At 47.8% G+C, this 27,395-nt stretch overlaps 2 protein-coding genes across 12 annotated transcripts in view; both read right to left on the reverse strand.

The window, feature by feature from the left end:
* The window catches only part of CEP112 (centrosomal protein 112), a 339,838-nt gene extending 337,774 nt beyond the window's left edge, over positions 1-2,064 (reverse strand). For 4 of the 10 annotated variants that reach the window (XR_003506951.1, XM_027519224.1, XM_027519226.1 and 1 more), the window contains exon 1: positions 1,967-2,062. The gene's annotated coding sequence lies outside the window, so the exon portion shown is untranslated. Of the gene's footprint in view, positions 1-25; positions 459-1,966 lie in introns of those variants that run through there. The other 6 variants (XM_027519223.1, XM_027519227.1, XM_027519228.1 and 3 more) reach the window with 4 other exon arrangements.
* A 10,930-nt stretch (positions 2,065-12,994) lies between these two features.
* Positions 12,995-25,744, reverse strand: APOH (apolipoprotein H). 2 transcript variants are annotated; one of them, XM_027519231.1, is made up of 8 exons: positions 25,620-25,744; positions 24,840-25,016; positions 23,523-23,619; positions 22,258-22,334; positions 21,060-21,248; positions 17,722-17,901; positions 15,220-15,417; positions 12,995-13,148 (listed from the first exon to the last, which is right to left on the reverse strand). In XM_027519231.1, exons 1-8 carry the CDS (start codon positions 25,681-25,683, stop codon positions 13,093-13,095), a joined length of 1,038 nt encoding a protein of 345 aa, XP_027375032.1. In that variant the 5' UTR covers positions 25,684-25,744; the 3' UTR covers positions 12,995-13,092. The 2 variants fall into 2 exon arrangements, with proteins under 2 accessions (XP_027375032.1, XP_027375033.1); XM_027519232.1 differs by lacking the exons at positions 22,258-22,334; positions 23,523-23,619 and having other exon boundaries at positions 25,620-25,733.
* Positions 25,745-27,395: the final 1,651 nt, after the last annotated feature.

The raw sequence follows: 27,395 nt of genomic DNA on the forward strand, positions 1-27,395 counted from the left end.
ACTCCCAGATTTTACCCAAACTCACGTCCATTGAGTCGGTGATGCAACATCCAACCATCTCATCCTCTGTCGTCCCCTTCTCCTCCCGCCTTCAATCTTTCCCAGCATCAGGGTCTTTAGCTACCGCTAAAACAAAGATTCCTTATAATCACGAATTCTCGTTCAATCCTTTGACATAGGCAGGAGATGTTAAAGTTCAGTGTTAGAGGAAATGAAAACTCAAGAGTAAAAAGACTCACTTAGTCATGAAATTAAGCATAAAGCTCAGATTCAAACTCTGAAACCATCAGCTCTCAGATTCATTATATCTGTTGGCCATTCAAATATAAATCAGCAATACCTCCAAGAAGTATTTTGGAAAGTAGACCGGCAATCAAATTGCTATAATAACATGCAATACTGGAGTATACATTTTTTAAAAAGCACAGTAAAGAGGGACTTCCCTGGTGGTCCAGTGGCTAAGATGCTGAGGCCCCAATGCAGGAGGCCCAGGTTCCATTCCTAGCCCGGAACTAGATCCCACATGCCTCAACTAAAGATCCCCCATGCAGCAACCAAGACCCACTGCAGCCAAATAAATACCTTTTTAAAAAGCACAATGAAGAATCAGTGATACTTGGTCAATGCTAAAACTCAGCTTTTTCTTATCCCTTATTCTCCAACAAAATGAAAACAAAATTAAGTTATTGGTTCAAATCATCAAAGAATTCTTGCTTCAAACCTTTAAGGAATTACCTCTTACAGGTAGGTTACATCTACTTAATCCCAGCTAATCAAAAAGTTTTATTATGTATGGCTTATTAGAATTGCAGATTTAAATTATTAGAATTTAAAAAATAAGTAAAGCTATGTCTTGGAGTTAGATTTAAAATACTTAGAATGTGTTTACCCATCACATAAAAAGAAATAAACTGGATGATTCTTGCTTATAGCTCTAATATATTTAGCTCATGGTCTTTTTTTATACCTGTGTCTCTGCTGACAGCTAGGAAATGGGCTAAGATGTGGTTCTGAGGGTGCTCAGCGGTCCTAGAAAAGCACGAGGAAGCCGCACACATTCTAGGTCCTGGGGAAACGCGGCCACACCCCCAAAGAGAGACACCGCTCACACAGGTCACGCCCCAGGGCATGCGAAATAAACACACTCCTCCAAGTCGGCTAAAATCAATTCTGCTCAATCAAATCGTTCTTGAAGTGGATGGCGGGTCATTAAACAAAACCCGAAACCCGTTTACAGGTGCCTGTTTCACCAGCTCGCACCTCCGGGTGTTTGGATAGTTACCAGGCACTGACCGCGGTTCCCACGACCTGTGGGCATCGCCTCGGAGACCAGGGACGCCGGGGCCGGCGGCCAGGGAGCTAGGGACCGCCCCCCGCCGCACCCTGACCCCCACGGGGCGGCTGGAGTCCCCGCGTCCGGCTTCTCTACGACGATCAGCCGGCAGGCCGCGCGCAGGGTCCGCAATCGTCCCGGGGACCCTGGAGTCGGGCCTGGGTCCGCCCTGCGGGCCGGGGCGCGCGGGCCTCCGAGGGCCCGCCCCCAGAGCGCCCAGGACCCCCGCCCGGATGCGGAGGGAGTGCTCCCGCCCGGAGAGGACCTGGGCAGAAGGGAGGGAGGTCAAAGCGGGGGGCGCGCGGGGACCCCGGGAGAGGGGGGCGACCCGGCCCAGACCCCGCGGCCGCGCGCCGACGTCTGCTCACAGGCGCCGTCCCGTCGGGAGCCGGGGCCCCGCGTGCTGACCCGCCCCGCCTGCCCCCAACTTTGTCAGAAGCCCCGGCCCGCGCCGCCCGGACCCCTCTCCGCACGCGGAGCCGCGGCCGCCGCGCCCCGACGCCGCAGCGGCGCGCGCCAGGGGCCTGGACGGCGGCCGGCCCGGGGCGACCCCTTCCCGCACAAAATTCCACCGAGAACCCGCGCGTGGGGGCCCGGGAAGGGATTCGAGAAAACCAGAACTGGCGCCCCTACGTGCAAGCTTTCCGACCGGCCGCCGCCGCCGCCGCCACAAAACGGTTTCAAACCCTTGCGGGCGTCGAGGTCGCCGCCCGCGGTGCAGGCCCGGGCGGGGTCCGCGGGGCGGGGGCGCCCCGTCGCAGGCCACACCCCTTCCCGACGCTGCCATGGCGACGCCCGGGCCTCGGCAGCCCTGCCGGGCAGGCCGGGGTCGGGGACTTCCGCACTCGAGTTTCCCCGCCTCCCTACGCTGGGTGGCGTTGTCATGACGACGTCCGGTTCTCTGCGCAGCCTCCAGGCTGGCTTTCCAGCCTGGCGGCCCCTAGACCGATCCCAGGCCAACACTCCCAGGATGACCAGACCGCTGTGGGGACACTGCTGCCCTCGGGTATACCGCTCGGATAGGAGCCTGTCAACACTTTAGGGGCTGTAGAGAAAAAACAGATAAAGAGCAAAGAAAATGGGGTCGCAGGAGGATATTCACAGAGGGGTGTGCCCATTATTAGGACAGATGACATTGAATGAGTCTAAAGAAGTGATCTCACAACTCAGAGGCGAATAGCGTTGAATTAGACAAGAAAATGAACATTACATTTTTTTTTTTTTTTGGATTCAGAACTATCCAAGATCTGAAAGAACGTACCCCAAATTCTGAAGACGCTGAAATAAAATGAAAAGACTGTGTTTACCAATTCTGTGCAGAACAGCAAGATCAAGTGGAAAATTTATTTCTGCTGCTCCAAGAAGTCTCTTCCACATCAGAGCGATCTCCATGTTTGCGTTGCTATGTTGTGGTTTTCTTTGGTCTTCTATTACTTTTCTAGAAAAGCTCTGAACTATATATATGTGTATATATATATATATATATATATATACACACACACACATATATATATATTTTAAAATACCGAGCAGAAACAAAATTTAAATTGTAAAAACACTCATTTAAAAGAAATTCAGTTTACCACTGTTTTTCATGTAATTTCACAACAGGATTCCTTCTGCAGTATCTTTGCAATACACACAGTGTGATGCCAAATCTAACATAAACACAGCTTGAAGCATCTTTTCAATTTTCCATAAAGAAAATAGAAGATTCATTCATTTGTAACTAGTTTCTTTCAAGCTTCTGGAGGGAAATCATACTCTTTCCAAGATGCTTTTTTCAAACCCTCCACTGCAAGTAGCGTTTCAGTCTATAACAATAAATGAATTACTAATAAACTCACAGAAAATGAATTACAAAATAGTTTACAAGCCATTCTACTAACTTACATACTTAGCATACAGAGAGATGTAAGCGTGTGAATCAATGATTCTCTACATAATGAAATTAAAGATGATTCAAGTCTTGTCAATTTTACTTCCTAAATACCCTCAAATCTCTCCAAAAATAGCCTTCATTTTGAAAAACATTGACTTAGACATAAAACTACAGAATTCACCATCTTCTTCTCCCTAATGTTCTGAAATCAAGGTTTCAAAAGCTTCCATGTGAAGTTATCCAACAATTTGAGGGACTGTGACTAACGAACACACTGCAAAGCAAACATGAGACACAAAGCAAATGTCAGTGACTTCGGATCACTGTTGTGGATTATTTCCACTTACTATCAAGAATAATCAAGAGTCAGTGGAAACAGTGGCTGACTTTATTTTTGGGGGGTCCAAAATCACTGCAGATGGTGACTGCAGCCATGAAATTAAAAGATGCTTACTCCTTGGAAGGAAAGTTACGACCAACTTAGACAGCATTTTAAAAAGCAGAGACATTACTTTGTCAACAAAGGTCCATCTAGTCAAGGCTATGATTTTTCCAGTGGTCATGTATGAATGTGAGAGTTGGACTGTGAAGAAACCTGAGTGCCAAAGAATTGATACTTTTGAACTGTGGTGTTGGAGAACACTCTTGAGAGTCCCTTGGACTGCAAGGAGATTCAACCAGTCCATCCTAAAGGAGATCAGTCCTGGGTGTTCATTGGAAGGACTGATGTTGAAGCTGAAACTCCAGTACTTTGGCCACCTGATGCAAAGAGCTGACTCATTTGAAATGACCCTAATGCTGGGAAAGATTGAGGGCAGGAGTAGAAGGGGACGACAGAGGACGAGTTGGTTGGATAGCATCACCGACTCAATGGACATGGGATTGGGTGAACTGCGGGAGTTGGTGATGGACAGGGAGGCCTGGTGTGCTGTGGTTCATGGGGTCGCAAAGAGTCAGACATGACTGAGCGACTGAACTGAACTGAACTATAAAGAGAAACAAAATGTTTCTTCCCAAGCTGAGATTTTGGAGGTTTTGTTTTTAAAGATTTTTTTTAATTGGGCCACTTTTAAAGTCTCTATTGAATTTGTTCAATCAATGTTGCTTTTGTTTATGTTTTGGTTTTTAGGTCATGAGGCATATGGGCTCTTAGGCTCTTAGTCTTTAAGCTCCCCAACCAGGGATTGAACCCACACTTTGTGCTTTGGAAGGCAAAGTCTTAACCACTGGACCTCAAGGAAAGTCCTCCATAAGATGAGATTTTTAAATTGAGTGTTTTTTCAGGTTATAAAAGTTTTGTTGATACTATATGGAAATTGAAAAGGTTTAACAAAGAATATAAAAATTACATGTAATTCTACCATTAATGAATAGCCACTGTTAACAGTAGTAAATATGTTCTCAAATCTTACACATATATAGTCATTTTAATATCTACTTATTTTTGCTTTGGACACGACTGAGCGACTTCACTTTCACTTTCCACTTGCATGCATTGGAGAAGGAAATGGCAACCCACCCCAGTGTTCTTGCCTGGAGTATCCCATGGACGGAGAAGCCTGGTAGGCTGCAGTCCATGGGGTCGCACAGAGTCGGACATGACTGAAGCAACTTAGTAGTAGTAGTAGTAGTAGTTTTGCTTCATTTGGATATAACATAATTTACTTATTTTCCAGTGATTGGATATATAAATTATTAGCAATTTTGGCTCTTACGAGTAATACTGTAATAAATGTCTCTTAATATATTCATCTTGGTTGAAGTTTCAGCTATCTCCATAAAAGACATTCCTATGGGCATGAAAGAAATTAAAGTTCTTGATCAGTACTGCCTAATTGCTTCCTGGAAGTGTTTGGCAAATTTGCAATTCCACTCAACAGTTCCTGAGAGTGATTGTCTCACATTAACAATTTTTCTAATCTGTGATAATTGTGTGTATAAAAATAGCATCTCTGTTTAATTTGCATTTTCCACTTTAGAACAGCTGAAATATTTAAGCATCTCTATTAGTCCTTTTTAAAAATTCTTCTACAAAATACCTCTCTAGTCCTTTGCCCATTTTGAGGAGGAGTTTCACATGATACCTGTACCTTCAATAATTTAATTTATTGTTTAAATCCCAGCAAATGGCTCTATACACAGTATTATTGCATAAGTTGTTATCCTAAATAACCAAATTTTAGTCAGTGATTCACCATTTTGCATTATTAAGATCCTCTCTATCATTAGATTGAAATACACGAATGACTCAGACATCTAAATGGAAAGCAATTTAGATAATATCAAGAAAGAGCATTATTATTGTCAAGACATGGCGCAATGGTAAAGAATCTACCTGCCAATGCAAGAGACCCAGGGGACACAGAAAGACCCCCCTGGAGGAGGAGATGGCAACCCACTCCAGTATTCTTGCCTGGGAAGTCCCTTGGACAGAGGAGCCTGGCGAGCTACAGTCCATGGGGTCAGAAAGAACTGGACCTGACTGAGTGACTGAGCACACCAGCATGAAAGACATTAGTGATATATATCAGAATAATCCTGTGGCCAGTGAAGTCCTTAAATTGGATAGGAAATGGTTCAGAACTTTCTATTTATAGATCACAGAACTATAAATTACACCACAAATAGATGTAAAGAGAGTAGAAACCAAGAATAGTGGGGAGTATTTTCTTTTCATCACCACCAGAAAACAGAGTTACAACCTGTAACTCAACGATTCTGGATGCCTTTCTTTTGCCAGGAGTAAGGTGAAGTCACTGTTCCATCCCCTCCTCCGTGGCCTGGTCTCCATGCCTTCCTGGGCCACCCGTGGGTGCCAGCGGCTATGAGCAGAGATAAATCGGCTATTCTCTCCCCGCCCCTGTCTTTCAATAATACAAACAGTCCCCCACTTACAATGGCCCTAACTTGCAAAATGGTGTGCAAGTCATACAGATGTAGTAGAAACCAAACCTTGAATGTTGACTTTGGATATTTTCCCAGCTAGTGATACGAAGCAAGATGCTCTCTCATGATGCTGGCCGTGGGGTAGCCATGGCTCCCAGAAAACCATGCGATCAGGAGGATAAATTACCCGTAAGTTTCCAACCATTCTGCTTTCCACTTTCAGTATGGTACTCAATACATTTGGTTGTTGTTTAGTTGACAGTCCTGTCCCAGTCTTTGCAGCCCCATGCACTATAGCCCGCCAGGCTCCTCTGTCCATGCAGTTTCCTTAAGCACGGACACTGGAGTGGTCCTTCTCCGGGGGATCTTCCTGACCCACAGAACAAACCCATGTCTCCTGCATCGGCAGGTGGATTCTTTACCACTGAGCAACCTAGGAAGTCCACTCAATAAATTGCATGAGATATTTGGCATTTTATTATAAGATAAGCTTTACAATAGATGATTTTGGCCAACTGTAAGAAAGAAAGATAGCGCTAAGTCATGTCCGACTCTTGCGACCCCATGGACTGTAGCCCGCCAGCCAGGCTCCTCTGTCCATGGGATTTCCCAGGTAAGAATACTGGAGTGGGTTGCCATTTCCCTCTCCAGGGGAAATTCCCGACCCAGGAATTGAACCCACGACTCCCGCATTGCAGACAGATGCATTACCGACTGAACTGTAGGCTAATGTAATGGTTCTGAGCACGTTTAAAGTTGGCTAGGCTAAGCTATGATCAGCAGTAGGTTGGGTGTTTAAATGTATTTTCAACTTACGATATATTCAATGTACAATGTTTTTATCCAGGAGCTAACCCCATTGGGTTGGAAAGATCCCCTGGAAGAGGAAATGGCAACTCACTCCAGTATTCTTGCCTGAAAATCCCACAGACAGAGGAGCCTGGCGGGCTACAGTCCATGGGTTGCAAAGAGTCGGACACGACAACTGACCCACACACATGCAAAGCCCCGTTGGAAGCCGAGGAAGACGCGTGGACAGGGTGCTCTAGCCCGCACTCACTCGACCAGCAACCACCCCTAGGGCACCTCATCTATTCCAAAATCTCCCCACCGCCGTTTCCACACTCCTCCCTAGGCTGGAAAACTTCAGCTTTGGGATTCAGTTATTTCCAGGAAGCCACTGGGAAATGCACCGCTAAACCAGCAGTGTGAGCAAGGGAGAAAAGACCCAGTGCGGAAGCGTGGCTGTCTAGTTCCGCCGCTTGCGTAAGCCGGTGGCAGAACTCCGTGAGCTTCCGTTTCTTTACCTTCCTGACGGTGCTTGGGAAGATGGACTTCACACGGGTGAGATACGTGGGGCGTCTTGCCCTGTGCCTGACTCGGGAAACGTCGATCTTTTCTTTCAGAACTCGTGTACTTTCAGAAGTGGTGGACGTCACCAGGAGGCAGCATTAGCACAGAAAGAACTAGGTATGCCACACACGCACACGCACACTCACACACACACGCACACACACACGCGCACACACGCACATACACACGCACACATGCACACACACGCACGCACACACTCACACACACGCACACACACGTAAACACACACACACATGCATGCGCACATGCACATATGTGCACAAAAAGCACACAAACATGCTCATGTACACACATACTCACACAGCCATGCACATATACACATGCTCACAAAGAACACGCAACATACACATTCACATACACACACACACCAACCACACACTCACACATGCAGACATATACTCACACCCATATGCACACACTCCAAGCTTTTTTCTTCCTTCCTTGCTTGCTTTCTTTTTTCTCTTTCTTTTAAATCTTTTATTTCAGTGTAAGGCAGGGAACGACCTTCAGGCTAGTAGCCAGGAAACGTTACCGATGAACACTTGTTATTCAGCTTGGGGGACTCAGAAATGAGAACCTACATATTGAAAGATTGTTCAATGTCTTAGAAATAAGAGAGTTCATTTTCCATAACTCCTTGCATAAATATGTTATCACAGGAAACAAAAGTAAAGACCTGGATCTCTTTGCATTTAGAAGTCCCCCTGCCACACTGGAAGAGAAGAGAGCTGGTCATTGGGAAGCACACAAGGGGGCCTGCTGGCCACAGAACAAGTTCCTGTGGGCCTCGAGCGCTCGAGGGGTGCAGTGGGTGTGCAGTTGCTGGTTAAGTGACATCACCTGCGATGGGAAAGGCCACATTCGGCCGTGTTAAAATGGAGGACCAGCCGTCTGTGATCATGCTTCACTCTGCCCACCAGGCTGCCTGTGTGTGCAGGACAGTGTTGTTTTCTGGACTCTGAGCCAGCAGCGAAGTCACTGGATCTGAGTGGGGAGCGCACAGCTGAATTCTGATGACGGGCAGCCTGGTGATCTAAGAGTTTCAGAAGAAAAACATTTTGAACAGAGAGTGCCCTTACGGAGCTAAATGGACCACATGATCACTGGGTGGACCAGGTAATCACCAAGTGGACCACCAATCACTAGGCTGCAACTGGGAGGCTCCCCTGATAGGCTCTGCTAATCCAAATTGCCTCTTCAAACTGAAAAAGAGCAGATTTTTCTTTCTGTAAAAATATCATTAAGTTAGAGGAATCAGTACTATGGCCTAAGCTCTAAAGTCTACTCTGATTAGTTTTCAAGGACTCCAGCCTACCCAGTGGCCTGAAATGCCTTCCAGTGAAAAAGATTATGCAAAAAGCCATCCACAACAAACTTGCCATATTCCAGGAGGTTTTTTGTGGTTTTTTTTAATAGTCTATTAGAAGTTCAACCTGGAGATTCCTTACAAAAAGTTTCAGCAAGACAGATTTGAAAGAACCTATACGGTCAGATAAATACCCAGGAGGGAATTGTGGCATCGTACGGTAGTTCTATTTTGTTTTTTAAGGAACTTCTACACTGTTCTCCACGGTGGATCACCAGTTCACATTCCCACCGAGAGAGGAGGAGGGCTCCCTTTGCCCACAACCTCTCCGTTTTTGTTGTTCGTGGCCTCTTTGATGATGACCATTCTGGTGTGAGCTGGTGTCTCATTGTGGCTTTAATTTGCATTTCTCTGACAATTAATGATGTGCAGCATCTTTTCGCGTGCCCACTGTGTATCTTCTTTGGAAAAATGTCTATTCAGGCCTTTTGCCTTTTTTTAAACTGGGTTGTTTTTTGTTTGTTTCAATGTTGAGTTGCCTGAGCTATTTATATACTTTGGCTATTAAACTCTTCAGTTCAGTTCAGTCAGTCGTGTCTGACTCTTTGTGATCCCATGGACTGCAGCATGCCAGGCTTCCCTGTCCATCACCATCTCCCGGAGCTTACTCAAACTCATGTCCATCTAGTCGGTGATGCCATCCAAGCATCTCATCCTCTGTCGTCCCCTTCTCCTCCCGCCTGTAATCTTTCCCAGCATCAGGGTCTTTTCAAATGAGTCAGTTCTTCACACCAGGTGGCCAAAGTATTGGAGCTTCAGCATCTTATTAAACTGATACATGACTCTTATCAGTCATATAATTAGCAAATATTTTCTCCTATTCAGTGGGTTGTCTTTTTGATTTGTCAGTGGTTTCCTTTACTGCGCAAAAATTTTTAAGTGTAAATACTTTCCATTTGTTTATTTTTGTTTAATTTCGTTTGCTTTAAGAGACAGATCCAAGAAAATATTGCTATGATTTACGTCATAGGGTGTTCTGCCTACATTTTCTTCACTAATTGGAAGAGATACATGCATCCCAGTGTTGACAGCATCGCTACTCACAATAGCCAAGACATGGAAGCAACTCAGGTGTGCATCAACAGATGAGTGGATTAAGAAGATGTGATATATAATGGGATATTGAATATATATATGCACATATATATACAGTAATCGGGCTATGCAAGAGGTGCAGTCATAAAAAATTGCCTGCCAATGCAAGAGTCACAAGTTTGATTCCCAGGTCAGGAAGATCCCCTGGAGGAGGAAATGGTAACCCACTCCAGTATTCTTGCCTAGGAAATCCCATTGACAGACGAGCTTGGTGGGCTACAGTCCATGGGGTCCCAGAAGAGTTGGACACAGCTGAACGACTAAACGGCAACAACAATGGGACTTGGAGATTTTGAACGACAACCTGGGAAGAGCCACACTGGCTTCTGTAAAGGGAAGAGGTGCAGAAGAGCATCTTGGTGAAGGGATCAGACGCGCGCCAGGGGAAGGCGACTGAGTCCTGAGGACCAAGCGTCCGTGAGAAGAGGCCTCTGGGGGAGACCGAGGTGAAGAGTTGTGATGGGTGTACAATGTGGAGCCGGCAAAGACCAATAGCTCTTTCTGGGACTTTTATAAAAACAAGGGATACAGATGAGAAATGGAGTATTTTCTGCCACCATAATAAACAAGGATGTCACAGCCGGCAGCAATCTGGCCCTCCACATATGAGTTTCTGAGCCCTCAGGGTGCCCGGAGGAGAACGGTACTTGTGTTCTGAACCGTGAGGCCGCAGCTACCCCGTGGGTGAGCGGTGAGGACTCAGGAGCCTGCCCAGAGGGCCGAGGTGCGCACGAAGCAGCAACTTCAAGGAGTCCAGACGCCTGCATCTCCCTGTTCCCAGAAAAGCACCAGTTCCTCACCTTGAGATATCTGCCGCTGCTGCTGCTGCTAAGTCTCTTCAGTCGTGTCCAACTCTGTGCGACCCCATAGACGGAAGCCCACCAGGCTACCCCATCCTTGGGATTCTCCAGGCAAGAACACTGGAGTGGGTTGCCATTTCCTTCTCCAATGCATGAAAGTGAAAAAATAAAGTGAAGTCACTCAGTCGTGTCCAACTCCTAGCGACCCCATGGACTGCAGCCCACGAGGCTCCTCCGTCCATGGGATTTTCCAGGCAAGAGTCTTGGAGTGGGTGGCCATTGCCTTCTCCGCTTGAGATATCTGGCTTTCTTTAATTCACAAAAACACGCTAGACGTCCACTCGCGGCAAACTTCTGTATAACCTGACTCCCCTCCCACCTCCTCAGAGCAGTTCTCTCAGTCACTTGAGATGCTTCAAGTCTCCAGGACTTGAAGTCCTAAAAATTCCCACCAAATAAAACATAACTCTCAACTTTAGGTTGTGACTATTTTAAGTTGACACAGCTGGAGAGCAGTAGCTGGAAAATGATGTGAGGTAACAGCAAGGTTTTCTTTTTTAAGTGATGATGTTATTGGAAAAGACTCTGATGCTGGGAAAGATTGAGGGGAGGAGGAGAAGGGGGCGACGGAGGATGAGATGGTTGGATGGTGTCATGGACTCAAAGGACATGAGTTTGAGCAAACTCTGGGAGATGGTGGTGACAGAGGACCTGGTGTGTTGCAGTCCATGGGGTCACAAAGAGTTGGATAAGAGCGACTCAACAACATTATTGTATATTTGTGTAGAACTGCTCCAATAGAAAGGGGGAAAAAATGGAAGATCGTTCATCACAGGAGCAAAATTCTTAACTAAGAAGACAGAAGATGGGGTCCCGGGCATGAGGTTCGCCCTTAGATGGGATCTCAGAGTAAGGAGAAAGAGCGCAGAGAACTCGGTACAGACTGCTGAGGGGACAGACTCGGTTGTGCAAAGACTGAAGGGCCTTTCCTATTTTCCTGGTGAAATAAGAGCGGGATATTGTCTGAGAGGGATGGAGGGTGGCTTGAGCAGGGCTGAGAAGACACAGCCGTGTCGGGGAGGCGGGGCGAGAACCAACTAGAGAAACGCGGCGGGATTGCCGGGCACAGCTGAGCTCGTGTGACGTTCATGCTCATGGATCAAGGCGGGACCTAATAGCGTAATTGTGAAGTTCCTTTTTTTCCAGCAATGTTCAGCTGCTCTGGTGCAGGCATAGGAAACACAAGCTGAGCCTGGGGTGCGGTTTGCCAGCACCTCCTACGGAAGGAGAAAGGGGCAAGGAAGTTAAATATAGAGAAAGGAGCAGCATCGGTGACGGGCCAGAGGCGTGTTGGTGGACAGGGAGAGACGCACAGGCATTATGTAAACCAAGCTGTCCCAGTCCAGACCCAGTTCTACTGGCCTGAAGGGCTATGCACTTTGTTTATCCTTTACAGTGATACTTCTCAAAAAGGCAGAGTTATCTGGGGACTTGGTTACAAATGCATATTTGGGGCCAACCTCAGAAATTCCAGTACATAGCATTTTTTCCTTTGTGATTATTACCAGGCGATACTGATGCTGGGGTCTATGGACCATTCTAAGAAAATAATTGCATTGCAGTTGTTTTGAGTGAAAGCACTTAAGAGTAGAGTTAGGGAGAGGGGAACTGGGTAACCAGGTAATTATTTACACTTTCCATTCACAGCTGTGCGAGAGCAGTGTTCCAAATATTTGGGTTTCTTAATTTGGCCACCAGATGCAAAGAGCTGACTCATTTGAAAAGATCCTGATGTTGGGAAAGATTGAGGTCAGGAGGAGAAGGGGATGACAGAGGATGAGATGGTTGGATGGCATCACCGACTCAATGGACATGAGTTTGAGTAAACTCCGGGAGTTAGTGATGGACAGGGAGGCCTGGTGTGCTGCAGTCTGAGGAGTCGCAAAGAGTCAGACACAACTGAGAGACTGAACTGAACTGAACTGATGTGAAGAGCCAACTCACTGGAAAAGACTGATGCTGGGGAAGATCGAGGGCAAGAGGAGAAGGGTGCGGCAGAGGATGAGATGGTTGGATAGTATCATGACTCAGTGCACATGAATTTGAGCAAACTCTGGGATACAGTGAAGGACAGGGGAGCCTGGCATGCTGCAGTTCAAGGGGTCACAAAGAGTTGGACATAACTTAGCAACTGAACAATAGCAAGCAAAAAAACATAACTAAAAGTAAGCTACCATGCGGAGTGACACTGCAATGGCTGACACGGTAAATTCAGTCTCTTTATTTTTCCGTTTCCATCAGATTCTCAGACAGACACATATAAGCATGACATTTAATTTTCAGTGTGAAAACCAGCTTAGCATGGTTTTACGTCAGATGCATCCGTTTTCCAGAAAGCTAAAGAACTGTGCTCTGTTTGGGGAGAAAAAATAAATAAATACTCTAAGAGAAACAATCATTTCTTAAATTTGTTAAATAGCCAAGCCAAATCAAATACATTTTATAAACGTGTAGAATAAATCTAATTATATGAATGAAAGCATTCCATGTGAGGTTTAAGTGATTCGAGAAAACATCAGGGGAAAGATAAAGCAATCATTTCCAAGCGAGAAAATGAAAAGTTCTATATAATTCTGACACTCAAGATTAAAAGAAAAAGCTGCATCAGCCCTGTGTTTATTCCCCAATGTACCCACAACACTCATCTGTCGGCAGACTGTAGGGGAGAGCAGCCTGAAGAAATACATTAACCAGCCCTATTTGACTTTTTAAAATCACCCTCTGCTAGTACTTTTTCTGCCAATCTGTACTAGGATTATTTGTCAGTTTTAATATGTAACACGGAGAAGGCAATGGCACCCCACTCCAGTACTCTTGCTTGGAAAATCCCATGGACGGAGGAGCCTGGTGGGCTGCAGTCCATGGGGTCGCTAAGAGTCGGACACGACTGAGCGACTTCCCTTTCACTTAAATGGCAACCCACTCCAGTATTCTTGCCTGGAGAATCTCAGGGATCGGGGAGCCTGGTGGGCTGCCGTCTATGGGGTCACACAGAGTCAGACATGACTGAAGTGACTTAGCAATATGTAACATCACACCAGGGCTCTGCTGTATCTTGAACAATGACAATTTATGCAGTGCATTTCTAACTGTTTGTAATTAGAGTGAAAAGAACGGTCACGCTTATCATTGAGCACTCACCGTATGTCCTGTGTAAGATTTCTAGTCATCAGACCTATGAGGTGGGTATTGTTTGCTGGTTCTCATTTCCTCCTGTCTCTAGCTGCCCACTTCTCAGACCTCTCTCTTCCCCAGTCTGCTCCCATCTGTGTCCTCTGCCAGCTGATACAGGCTAACAACATTCTAGAAGCATCTCTAAACCTAGATACAATCAGCTTCAGCCTCTGGCTGGCTCCTCCTTTGTGGTAACAAAGGTATTTATTTAGACCTGAAACTGATGGCTTAAATGCTGACCATTGTACACTCCTTTATCTCACACAAACACAGGGTCATCTTTCTTTAAATGTTTTGCTCTAATGAATACTTTTCTCTAATGGGTACTTTTCAAACTCTAGGAACTGTCAAAAGAGGGAAAGAAATGTTAGATCTGTAAACCAACGACCACTGACTTGAATTACTTTGTAATTTGGGGTGAGTTCATTATCATTTGGGCTCAAGAGGTGGTAAATATTACTATTCAGTATTCCTTTCAATATCATTATTATTATTCACGCATAATCTGGAGTTAGACACCATGGCATAATTTAACACTCATCAAAGAAAGCCCCAATCCTGACTGAGTTTTAAGGAAAAGAATCGGAAAGGAAACTGGAAATACCAAATGCAGTTACTGTTCATCTTGCCGTTTTCTCCCGTCTAACCCTCCTTTTAAAAATCCAGTGGCCAAACTGACATGGCTTCTTTTAGTCATTATGTGTCAATCATAAAAGTGCAGATTGTGATTACTCGACTGTTAGAAAGAACAAGTGATGCCTTTGCAGCGACATGGACGGACCTAGAGATGGTCACACTGAGCAAGTGAGGCAGAAGAAAAAGTGTAGTACGACAGCCCTTACATGTGGAATCCAGAAGGAAACGATACAAATGAACTTACTTACAAAACAGAAACAGAGGTAGAGAAAGAACGTACGGTGGCCAGGGGAAGGGATAGGGAGAAGGGATAGTCAGGGAGTTTGGGATGGACATGTACACACATCTATATTTAAGATGGATAACCAACAAGGACCTCCCGTACCACACAGGGAACTCTGCTCAGTGTTGTGTGGCAGGCTGGATGGGAATGGAGCTTGGGGGAGGATGGATACAGGTATGTGTATATGGCTGAGTCCCTTTGCTGTTCACCTTAAACTATCACGACATTGTTAATCAGCTATATTCCAAAACAGACTGAAATATTTTTTTAAGTACTGATTATGGCCAGGGCAAGGCAGATGCCAGCTAAACACTCCAGCGTTAAACTCACCCTTGAAGCATTTGGGAATCTCGATGGTGCCGTCTATGCACTGAGCATCTTCTGTGTAGCTGCACTTCTTTTCCTTATTCTTGCAGAAGAAAGAAACTTTTTGGCCATGCAGCATTCCATTCTTAAATTTGTTCTGGATAGCTACTCTCTCTCCTTCATATATCACAGTAGCTCTTTTAACAGATAACTTACAAGATGCTGAAAGAGACAATATTTGTAGTCAAGACAGGACTTCACTTTCTCTTTCTTAAAGAGAATGTAACATCAGAGCCACTGGATGAGTAGACCTGAAACCAATGGCCCAAGAGGAGGAGATTCTAAGAAGGTGCATCGTGAATAGCCTCAGCATCATTGCCAACTGCGGTTCTTTATCAGCAGGACCATGAACCGTGATTTCCGAGATCACCTTTTCTTCGCCTGGAGTAGCCAGGTGAGAAGGTCAGAGAAGAAGCATCAGGTGCTCTGCTTCCCTGATGGTCCAGTGGTTAAGAATCCGCCTTGCAATGCAAGGTTGGTCCCCGGCCTGGGGAGACCCCCACAGGCCCCAGAGCCCGTGCTCAGCAACCAGAGAAGCCACTGCAGGGAGAAGCCTCATGCCGCGTCCCAGAGTAGCCCCCATTCACTTCCAGTGGCTCCTCCTTCTGGTAGCAACTAGGCAAAGCCTACACAGCGGTGAAGACCTAGCACAGCCAATAAATAAATAAACCGTTTTTTTAAAAAGCACTTCTCCAGATACACAGACAGAGAGCACAAACGTATGGTTCCTGAGGGGCAGGAAGCGGGTGGGAGGAGTTGGGAGACTGGGGTTGACACATATACACTGTTGGTACTTTGCGTAAGATAACTAATGAGAGCCTGTTGCACGGCACGGGGAGTCCACTCAGTGCTCCGTGGTGACCTCGTGGGAAGGAAGTCCAAAAGGAGGAGACGTGTGTCTCCGTGTGGCTGATGCACTTTGCTGTACAGTAGAAACACACAGCATGGTAAAGCTCCCATACTCCAATAAAATGTGTTTTAAAAGACACTGCTGCTGCAGGTAAGCCTCCCCTGCCCACTCAGCTCCCATTCACTGAACGGGCGCACCCACCCCCGAGCCAAGTGAGTGTTGCTGGTAACACCTGGCAAGTGTTCCCTTCTCTGAAAAACAGCCTTCAGCCACAGAGCGCCTCCTCTCCCAGGAGAACGTGCACGTCAGCCCAGGGGCAGGGAAGTGGGCAGCCCAGCCCGTGCAGATTCACAAGGGGATCAAGATAAACAAGTCCCCTCGCCTCTCCATGGGATCAGCGGCCCTGTCCAGAGCTCCCCCGGGGATTAAACTGAAGTTACACTCTAGCTGAGCCCACATCCTCGTTCCAGACATGGGCCCTGTGTCTGCAGCACCAGCATCTCCTGGGGACCTGGTAGAAACGCTAGTTCTCAGGTCCCACTCCAGACCCAGCTAAGCAGAGACTGTTGAAACAAGCCCTCCAGGCGCTTCTGACGCGCAGTGTCCGGCTCCATCCTACCTGCCTCACTCTCTGTTTCCTGAGGCTCAGTAAATCAGCTGTGTTTGAATCCCTGTCTCAGGCTCTGCTTCGAGGAGACCCCAACCTAGTCATTCTCCATTTTGCCCAATGTCCTTCCAGCCCACAGCAGCCTGAGCAGAAGCACAGCGCCCACCTGATGCTCTCTGCACAAGCGCGACACGGGCCAGACCAAGGAGCGACGACGCCAAAGGAGCCAACTTCTCAGGGAAAAGATGCCCCGAGTGATGATCCTTCAGGTGAGAGGTCCTGGCACAGAATCAGGCCAGCTTCAAGCTGAGTAAGTGGAGAAACAGAGGTGCAAGGCAGCCCCTGAGGCCGTAAGACATGGAGAGAGTAGCTGCGGTTCCTGACTCTGAGTTCCCGTCCTCATTTCCCCATACTCATGGTCTATACGATCGCCCGTTGCCCGTTTGTAGTTAATCACCATTTCCAGGAACTCTCTTGACTGTGTGGTGGGGTTTTGCTCCGGTGAGAAGAGTCTTGACTAGAACCAAGTTAAACAGGACGGTCGTGGGCCAGGACATAAAAGCAGTTGTAGGAAGCCCGCACAATCTCCCACCGCGTTACCAAGGCTGACAACAGAACGCTCGTCTCGCGCAGTCAGGAGGGACCTCCTGGTGGCCCAGCGGTTGAGAATCTGCCCTCCAGTGCATAGGCTGTGGGCCTGATGCCTGTTCAGGAGACCAAAAGCCCACACACAGCAGGGCAGCTAGCCTGCATGCCAAAGCTACAGCACCCGAGAGCTGAAACTGAGACCCGATGAAGCCAAAAATAAATAAATGAATAAAGTATACAGTGTTTAAATCACACACAGGCTTGCTAGGCGTGAAGCTTCCCCGTGTTCACAGAAATCCCCGGAGCTGTGAAGCCAGTCTGAGAAAAAAAGTGGAAAATGATTGGAACAAGAAAACGGCAAGTAAAGGAGATTCACGGGATGAGTCTGCAGGCGGTTTGAGCCCTTACCCACATCGCATACCTTTACAGCTTGGCTGTGCAGACCAGTTTCCGAATTTGCTGCATTCTACTTCTTCCGGTCCATCCAAGGAATACGTTTCGTGGCAGCCAAAGGTGGCGGTGTCCTTATAGTAGAGCACTGGATTTGCAGGATGGTTCACAAACCCATTGTCTGGTCTTGATGGGAATGGGCATCTTACTTCTAAGAAGTTTAAGCAGTAAGCCATGTTAGCATAAACAGTGTGGGGCCCGGTGATCACAGAATGGTTAGGAGCTCCTCTCTTACACCCGTGAGTCACTGCGTGATTCCTCTGATTTCCCCTTTATCTTATCCTCGTGAGACCCTGGGCATTAACAGAGAAACAACAAGACTTTGAAAGTAAATTAATGAGTTACCAAGTTCTTTGGGCTTTCGTATAATCACAAGGTATTATTTATTGCAAACTTCATCTGCACACCGTCTAAGATGGTGGGTTTGAACGAAAGAAAAGTCTGTGCCTTTTAATCAGCAGACCATGAAATTAGAACACAAAGATTCCCTCCATGCACAGTAGAACACTATTGTTTGGGTTTTAAATGTTAAACCCAATTCTGATGATTGTCTTCAGACCGTACAAGAAGCCAGCACGGAGCACGGAGGAGACAAGCAGTACTGCCCCCTGGCCTTAAGACCCCGGCGCTGAAGTCCGAAACCCACACCCGTCTTCGTCGTCGTCGTCCAGTCACTAAGTCTGTCCAGCTCTTTGCGACCCCATGGACCGCAGCACGCCAGGCTTCCCCGTCCTCCACTGTCTCCCAGAGTTTGCTCAAGTTCATGTCCATTGAGCCGGTGACGCCGCCCAACCATCTCATCCTCTGTTGTCCCCTCTTTATCACACTACAGAAAACCAGGCTGGATGGAGGAGCACAGAGCTTTTGGAAGGTAGTCTAATGCGATGGTTCAAGGATACAAAATCCAGGGACTTCCCTGGTCCAGCGGCTAAGACTCCACGCTCCCGAGTTCCACCCCTGGTCAGGGCAGTGGATACCACATGCTTCAGCTAAAAGATCCCCTGTGCTGCAGCTAAGACCCAGCACAGCCGAATAAATCAAATGGGTTTTTTAAAAAAGAGTACAAAATTCGAAGTTGGACTGCTTGGATCAGTTTTGGTTCTTCAGCAAATTGAGTGCAAAGGAATGTATGAGTCTATAATAAAACTAAAGAGAAACAGTCCATGGGAGAAAAACTTTTCCCTGTAGAAGAATTCCAGGTAATAAATATCAAGGACAGATAACACGAGAAAGCCACCACTTTGCAACCATCAGGGCCTCAGCTGACTGAGTCCCGGGTTATCAATGACGGCTCAAGAGCAGGTGTTCACATAGCCTCAAACTACCACCCACAGGGTGCGTACTAACTCCAAAGAGGAAGAGACGCTCTTTTTCACCAAGAGAAGAAGGGTGTGCCCCCTTGACCACAGGATCGAGTCACGCCCGACGGTGCTGACTGACAGCAGCGCCTTCTGCTGAGAGGGGGTGCATTCCTAAAGAGTGTTAACTTGAGTCTAATCATGAGTAAATAAGCAACCAAATTCACATTCTGGAAACTTCTAAAGACAACCAGCATGCACTCTTCATAAACATCAATGAAAGATGACTGAGAAGGCAGAGGATCATTCCTAACTACAGGACTGCCGCTGCTGCTGCTGCTGCTAAGTCGCTTCAGTCGTGTCCGACTCTGTGCGACCCCATAGACGGCAGCCCACCAGGCTCCCCCGTCCCTGGAATTCTCCAGGCAAGAACACTGGAGTGGGCTGCCATTTCCTCCTTGTAAAGGAGACTAAAGAGACGTGACAACCAGACACAGGCGTGGTTCACGATTAGATTTCACACAGAACAAAACGTGTGTGTAAAGGAACTTCTGGATCAGGTGGGGCAATTTGCATATGAAATAAATATTGCTAATTGTATATGATTGTTTAAATTATTATCGTAATTCCAAATATGTTAAATATCTTGGGTACAGGGATAACATAGGAGAATCTCATTGTTATTAGGAGGTTCATGCTGCTGAAGCGTTCATGGGTAAGTGTCATGATGTGTATAACTTATTTTCAGAAAATTCAGGGGAAAAAGCATGTCTATAGAAAGAAAGAGAGAGAATGTTACAACATGCTGATGGCTGACATATCAATGTAAACAGCTGAAAATAAGAGGAAAAACAACCCCTTGAAGAACCCACTACTTAGGACTCGGGAGAATTAAATGAGATGACACATGAGTGAATAGCAGGACACCAGGCCCTGAGTTAAGTCCCGCAGAAGGTGCTAGGGATCAGTAGAAGCAAGAGCGTCCCTGTGCTACTAAGTACTTCTGCTGGAATCGTTCAGCAGACGTCTGTCCCATCCACTGCGCGAGAGGGTAACAGTCTTCAGTGCCACTCCTCGTGTGCATGATAAATTCTTTACTCTACCTGCTCATTATGCAGTGGACAAATTCAAAGACAGTAATGGGACTTCCCTGGTGGCCCAGCGGTTAAGACTCCACGCTCCCGCGGCAGGAGGCACGGGTTCCATCTTTGATCGGGGAAGATCCCAATGCCACATGGCCAATAAACAAATAAATAAATATAGCAACGATGATTCCAATTAAAGGAGAAAGAATTTTCATATATATTTTTAAATTGAATATTCTTGTGATTCTTAAATTTAGGTAAAAACTACAAAAGCTTATATCGATCTGATCGCAACCCAGTTTTTCACTTTAAATCTCTTGAAAGTAAAGCAAAAGCGTTAGTTACTCACCCGTGTCTGACTCTTTGCAACCCCATGGACTGTAGCCCGCCAGGCTCCTCTGTCCATGGGATTCTCCAGGCAAGAATACTGGAGTGGGTTGCCATTTCCTCCTCCAGGGGATCTTCCCGACCCAGGGATCGAACCCAGATCTCCTGCATTGCAGGCAGATTCTTTACCTTCTGAGCCAACAGGGAAGCCCTAATCTCTTTGGACTTCCCAGTTTAATCCAGGCGTCTCTTCACCAACCTCACTGTAACATTCAGCTGTCCATGCTCACGCCCTGTTCTTCCCTGTCCCCGCCTCCCTGGCTCCCCCTCCTGTGGCAGGCTGCACTGTCCCCCACTCCACCCCCACGTCCTCCTCCCAGGAGCTCTCCCAGGCTGCTCCAGACTGTCCACTGCATCACCTCTCATCACCCTGAGCTAGAAGCCAGACCCCCCTCACCTGGTACCCTCAGCCCCAGGCACAGGGCAGAGGCCACGGTAAACAGGGTCATTCAGAACCCTCTGGAGAGCGGAATGTGCAGCCCCCTTCAGCAGCGAGGCCCTGCACTCCCACGACTGCTCTGCCGTATCGTGGCACCTACCCCTGCATTCTGGCAACTGCGTCCAGTTCCCATGTTCCGTGCAGGTAACGGTGTCATTTCCAAACATCGCGTGGTGTGGCAAGCACTTAAAGACTGCCTTGCTGCCATAGAAGGAGTTGTTCCCAGCCAACGGCTTGTAAACGCTGAGACTTGCAAACTTGGGTATGGGTGGTGGAGGGCAGGTTATAGCTGAAAAAAAAAAAGAACTGTCATTTGAATGGAAATAGCTGAGTCTTTTTTAAACAAAATACTCTTTACAGAAAGGAAAAAATCCAAAGATTAACTTGAGAAAATGCAAAATTCGATCAAATGCCAGGATAACCACAGTCCATTGGAGAAGCCAGGGAAGAAAATGTGATCGGAAAATCAGATGTCTGGGCCGGCCAGAAAACTGAAAAATGAAGGGGATTTAAGTGTTGCCATCACTGATCTGCCTGTTACAAGACCATGTTGCTTAGGCGACTGGACGTCTTGGAACAAAACACTGCCTTGAAGACCTTTCTCGGAGTCAGAACTGGTGAAGGGCCTCACCGAGCCAGCATCCTGCAGTAGCTACTGATGGCAGCTCGCCACTGCGACGTCTGCGTGGCACCTTGGTGCCAGCGCCGGTGTGTCTGCTCCCACTGAATACCTCCCGCTTTTGTACCCTCTCTGTGTGGCGCTTGCACAAGTGGCTTCACGCAGGGACTCAGAGGTGGGTTGCCATCCTGACCTAAGTGATGTAGAGTTTCAAAGCTCGGGCCAGGGTGTGTCACTCCAAAGGGGCTGCTTCATCTTCCAGAGTGGGAGACCAGGATGGGGCTTCCCTGGTGGCTCCTTGGCAAAGAACCCACCTGCCAGTGCAGGGGACATGGGTTCGATCCCTGATCCAGGAAGCTCCCACGTGCTATGGAGCAACGCAGCCTGTGGTCTAGACAGAAGCCCCTGCCAACGGAAGCCTGCGCACCGCAATCAGAGTGGCCCCACTCGCCGCAACGAGAGAAAGGCCCACGCGACCACCGAGGCCCAGCACAGCCACAAAAATCAATCAATAAAATCATTTAAGAAGACATCAGGACGAGCAGTCCCAAAAGAGGTGAGCAGCCACCTCAGGGAGCTGGGACTGAGGGGTTTCAGGGTGTAGATCTTGTATTGATAAAACCAGGAACCCCAGGCCAACCAAGCGGTCACCCTCCTAGAGCTGGACCCGGAGACTCACGGGCACAGACAGGAAGGTCTGGGCTCCACTTCCCTTCCTCAGTGCATTTTGCAGAACTAGCTCCTTTCAGATAAAACCTGCGGAGGGAAAATTGAACCCATTAAATTACAGAGTCATCTACCCCTTGCACCTCAAATTTTTTTCCATCGAGCAGTGCTGCAGATGAATACTATTGGCTTCTTTTCCATCTTAGAATACTGTTTTCCTGAGAGGCTTAAACTCCTCTAAGGCTCAGCAAGCCTCCCAGCCTGGGGCTTCAAGGCAATTGCTGAAGCAGGAGAGGGTCCCATCACCGCTGGGTGTGGGCCCACCCTCCCTCCCAGTCCCCAAACCCTTGGTCCCCAACCAGCTGGTCAGGGTATCAGGGTAACGGCTTCTAATCCAAGACTCACGTCTTTTTTGGGAATCACAAAAGTGAATCACACCAAGTAATCTCTAATACTCATTTTCTGAGAGCCTGCTGGCCCAAATGTGTAATAACAATGCTGTCTATTAACATTATAAACGTGCCATTGTCCTTGAAGACAATGTATTCAAGATCACTCATCAATAAGTTGGTGTTTCTGTTGAAAGGACTGCCTTTCTCTTCCACACACAGCATTTCTTAATCTCTAATCACAAACCAGGATCCTCAGTGAAATTCTGCCGCTTTCTTCCCTGGGAGGCAGCCCTGGTGAGGAGGAGGGTGTTTCTACACCATCACCCTCAGCCTTCTCCGCAGAATTCTCCTGCTGTGTGCTCAGTCCTGTCCGACTCTCTGCGACCCCATGGACTGCAGCCCGCCAGGCTCCTCTGTCTATGGGATTTCCCAGACAAGAATCCTGGAGAGGGTTGCCATGTCTTTTTCCAACGGATTTCTCAACCCCAGGGATCGACCGTGCCTTCTGCGTTATTAGCAGGCGGATTCTTTACCACTGAACCTAGGTCACAGTCCATCAAATTAGCCTAAAGCCCAAGTCTGACTACTAGAATACTTTAACCCCCAAGCCAAGATTTTATAAAGAATTATCACCCGGCTTCAATAATTTCAATGTACTCCTCGTATGAGTAGCTAATCGGGTGCAGGAAAATTAGATAGAGCATCAACTTCGTATTTTACTGACTGCTGTATTCTCCACCCCACCCCCAACCCCACTGTGGATTTTTATTCAGTGATCTGTATTCAGCAAGTCCAGCCTAAAGACTAGAAATAAAATAGGGGCCGGCCTTGATGTTCAGCTTAAGGGGGCAGGAATGCGCAGCCTCTGTGACCCAAAAGTCCTTACCCCGTGTGGCAAGAAAAGCTGATGGTGTTGGGATACTCAAACGTTGTATAGCGTACCGTTCCGTTTTCTAAGATCCCAGCAAAAGGACATACTCTGGCTGTGATTTAAAGATAAAAACATCATTGTCTAGTTGCAGAATTTCCTGTTAAAATAAAAATGTTTAATCTCATTTCTATCTTTTGATCCAGTGACGCTAGTGATAACTATTTTCAGAAGTTAACTCAAAATAATCTAAGTGACACACGCACTGAGGCGTCCATCGTGTTGTTACTTCTTGTTTGTTGTTGCTTTTTTTGGTGGCGGGGCATGCAGCTCGCGGGATCTTAGTTCCCAAACCAGGGAGAACCCACGCCCCTGGAGTGGACCCACAGAGTCTGAACCGCTGGCCCCCAGGGAGGTGTCTGCACGTTATAACTGTTAGTCACAAAGACAAAAATCGAACAGTCTAAATGTTCGCTTTGTTGTGGTTGTTGAGTCACTCAGTCGTGTTCTCCTCTTTCTCGACTTTCTCGACCCCGTGGACTGTAGCCCGCCGGGCTCAGGCGAGAGTACTGGAGTGGGTTGCCATTTCCTTCTTCAGGGAATCTTTCTGACCCAGGGATTGAACCTGCATCTCTTGAGTCTCCTGTGTTGGCAGGTGGATTCTTTACCACTGAGCCACCTGGGAAGCCCCCTAATATTATATATATATAATGCATAATATTGTATATATTATGTATAACATTGATTTAATATGTTTGTATTTTATTAGAAATATAATTTGTAACATCATATCTACTTCTCTTTTCACATCTGCAGTGCCTCCCTCTCCTTTTATCATACCAAGTCTCTTTTTAAAATCTCCCCTGGCTCATTCCAGTCATTGTGGCTAATTCCCATCTGACCTTTTGTAACCCCATGGACTGCATCACGCCAGGCTCCCCTGTCCACCACAGTCTCCCAGAATTTGCTCAGATTCGTGTCCATTGAGTCATTGATGACGTCTAACCAGCTCATCCTCTGCCCACCCTCTCCTCCTGGCTTTTGGAAAACAGCACTGACTGTCCGCAGTCTCTCCTCCCATGAAGCCCACCCCCACTGCCCCCTGCCCCGCGGCCCTGCTGGCCTTCTGTGCCCACTGCCCCCTGCCCCGCGGCCCTGCTGGCCTTCTGCGCCCACTGCCCCCCGCCCCGCGGCCCTGCTGGCCTTCTGTGCCCACTGCCCCCCACCCCGCAGCTCTGCTGGCCTTCTGCACCCAGAGCTGGACAAGGTCGGTCATCTCCCCGCCACATACAGGATCTGAATGAGCGGGGAATGTGGGGAAGGAGGCTGACTTACGCATGCATTTCAGCGTGTTGATGGGCCAGAGTCCTGTGAGCGGGCATGTAAACCGCCGGATCCCTCCCCGGGACACGTAGCCCGGCTGGCAGGAGAAGACTATCTGCTCCCCGGGCTCATAGGCCCGTTTCAGTGGAACCACCGTGGAAAACGGTAGCTCATCTGGCTTGGGGCAGGCTGAAACAGAACACAAAGCAGTTGGTTGAGAAATCCATATTTGCCTTTTTAAGTTTAGCTGGCCCACACAAACGAAAAACATTTAATGCTACCAAAACACTTACCCTGAGTTTTGCTACAAATACTTGACGTGTGCCCTACCCCAGCTAAGCTCCTCACCAGCTTTTAAAGGGGACTAGGTGTGTTATCCCCATCTGCCAGGCCAGTATACTGAGGCTTAAAGGAGCTAAGTATCTCGCCGAGGAGTTTAAGCATGGCTTCATCAAACAATAAGCACCAATCCAGTCTCCCCAGCATCCGCCCTGAAGAGAATTTAGCTAATCCCTCTGGGCCCCTGGCGTTTACCAGAGGGTTGGGTGTGTGCTCAGTCACGTCCGACTCTGTGACTGCATGAACTATAGCCCACCAGGCTCCTCTGTCCGTGGGATTTCCCAGGCAAGAACACTGTAGTGGGCTGTCACTTCCTTCTCCAGGGGATCTTTCTGCCCCAGGGATCGAGCCCTCGTCTCCTGCGTCGGCAGGCAGGTTCCTTACCACTAGTGTCCCCTGAGAAGCCCAGGACTGGATATGCTTTTTTTTGCCCCAAAAGCCATGAGTACTCACTTCGTCCTGCAATAGCAACGTGGCAGAGAAACCCCGACAGCAAGATGAGCACTGGGGGGAGCATGGCGGGTGGGTCACGCCGGCGCTGCCAGAGCGGCTTTCCTCTCCCAAAAGGGGAGCTGTAAATACTGAAGTGCTTACATATTAACTATCTAGGGGTGTACTTTTATCTCTGTAAATAGAAGATAAAGGATCACGGTTCGAAAGGAACTCCAAACCTACCTTCTTTAATCATTTACTTTTCATCTTGGTGGGTCTGTGTGAAATCTTCATGGACGGTTTCTGTCTTTACCGCACTTATGTTAACGGTGCGGAGTGGCTCGTTCTTGCCTCTGAGACCGTCCTGGTGGCTCCAGATTGCCCAGCCTCTGGTCCAGACCGCCTGGTGTCTGTAGTGCTGGCTGGAAAGCCTGAGCTGCAGTACCTGCTCCAGCCCTGGCCTCGGCGTGTAAACTGAGGCCCGTCACTTACTCTCGGGCTTCCTCTCCCCACCTCTGAAGTGACATTCCCTGCCCCAGGTGCCTGGTTCTAAAAGACAGTTTCACAGACGCAGCGGGGGTTTTAACTCCTAAAACCTGAGCTCGGCGTCTTTTCTAACAAACCAAGGGCTTCCCCTTCTGCCTTCAGTAACACGACCCTTCTGGTAGCTGCTCTCTGCTCTCACACCAGACCAGCACAAAGTCCTGCTCATCCACGCTGAAGCCTTCTCTGATCTGTCTCAACAGACTTCTAGCTCTGCTTGGGGGACTGGAAGGTCGATGTAAAATTACAAGTCCGGACGCTAAGAAGCACAGGAGAGCGGGAGAGGACGGGCAGGTGTCAAGGATGCTCTCGAGCGGGCTCAGAAGGGCCACTCAGGACCCCAGTTCTCATGTCATTCACTCTCAGGGGCTGAATAAGCACGTGGACAGTGGCTAGACGGCATATAAAAACAGGACTCTGACCACGGTCGCTGGAGCAACTGGGTGGACTAGGCCCGCCAGAGAGAACCAGGCGAGTTGCTGTGATGAATCACGTAGGGTGTCCGACTTGCCCCCACAGAGCCCTGCCATCAGGGCCTACTCGAGGCTTTCCACTTCATCGGCAGTAAAGCTTTCCCGCTCCTTTAACTGATTCTGGGTCTCTGCCAAACATGATGATGTCTGACTGCCTTCCGATAGCAAGCTCTGAATAAACAGCTTTGCCTGTTCTCATTTGGGTGATGGTGTTTTATACCCAAGTCTGAAGTTCCCGGAGACACATTGGTTTGAGACATGTTCTTGGCAGACAGTGACTCTTGAGCGATGCTAATGAACGTGGTGTTCCGTGGTGAGGAGAGCAGTGTGCTGCCGTCAACATAAAACAAGGCTGGCCCTCCCTCTCACGATGGTCACAGTCTTCTCGCTCTTTCACACACACACACACACACACACACACATGCACACACGCACACACATATGCACACGCACACACATGCACACACGTACACACACGCGTGCACACACACGCACTCCAACTTCCTTTTCTTTTTTTGTTTTTCAATTTTTATAATATCATGATGGTTTCTGCTGTTGAACAACGTAAAAGCAGCCATAATTATAAATATATCCCCTCCCCGCCCTGAGCCTCCCTCTCTTCCTGCCTCTAGGTCATGACAGAGCACCAGACTGGGCTCCCTCTGTTTTGCAGCAATTTCTCCCCACCTGTCCACTTTATCCCCGATAATGTATGCATATTGATGCCACTGATACAGCCATTGTAGGGAACACTGTGGAGAATCCTTAGAAAGCTAGGAAT

This window comes from Bos indicus x Bos taurus, chromosome 19, assembly GCF_003369695.1.
Source record: "Bos indicus x Bos taurus breed Angus x Brahman F1 hybrid chromosome 19, Bos_hybrid_MaternalHap_v2.0, whole genome shotgun sequence".
In the NCBI taxonomy this organism is placed as follows: Eukaryota; Metazoa; Chordata; class Mammalia; order Artiodactyla; family Bovidae; genus Bos; species Bos indicus x Bos taurus.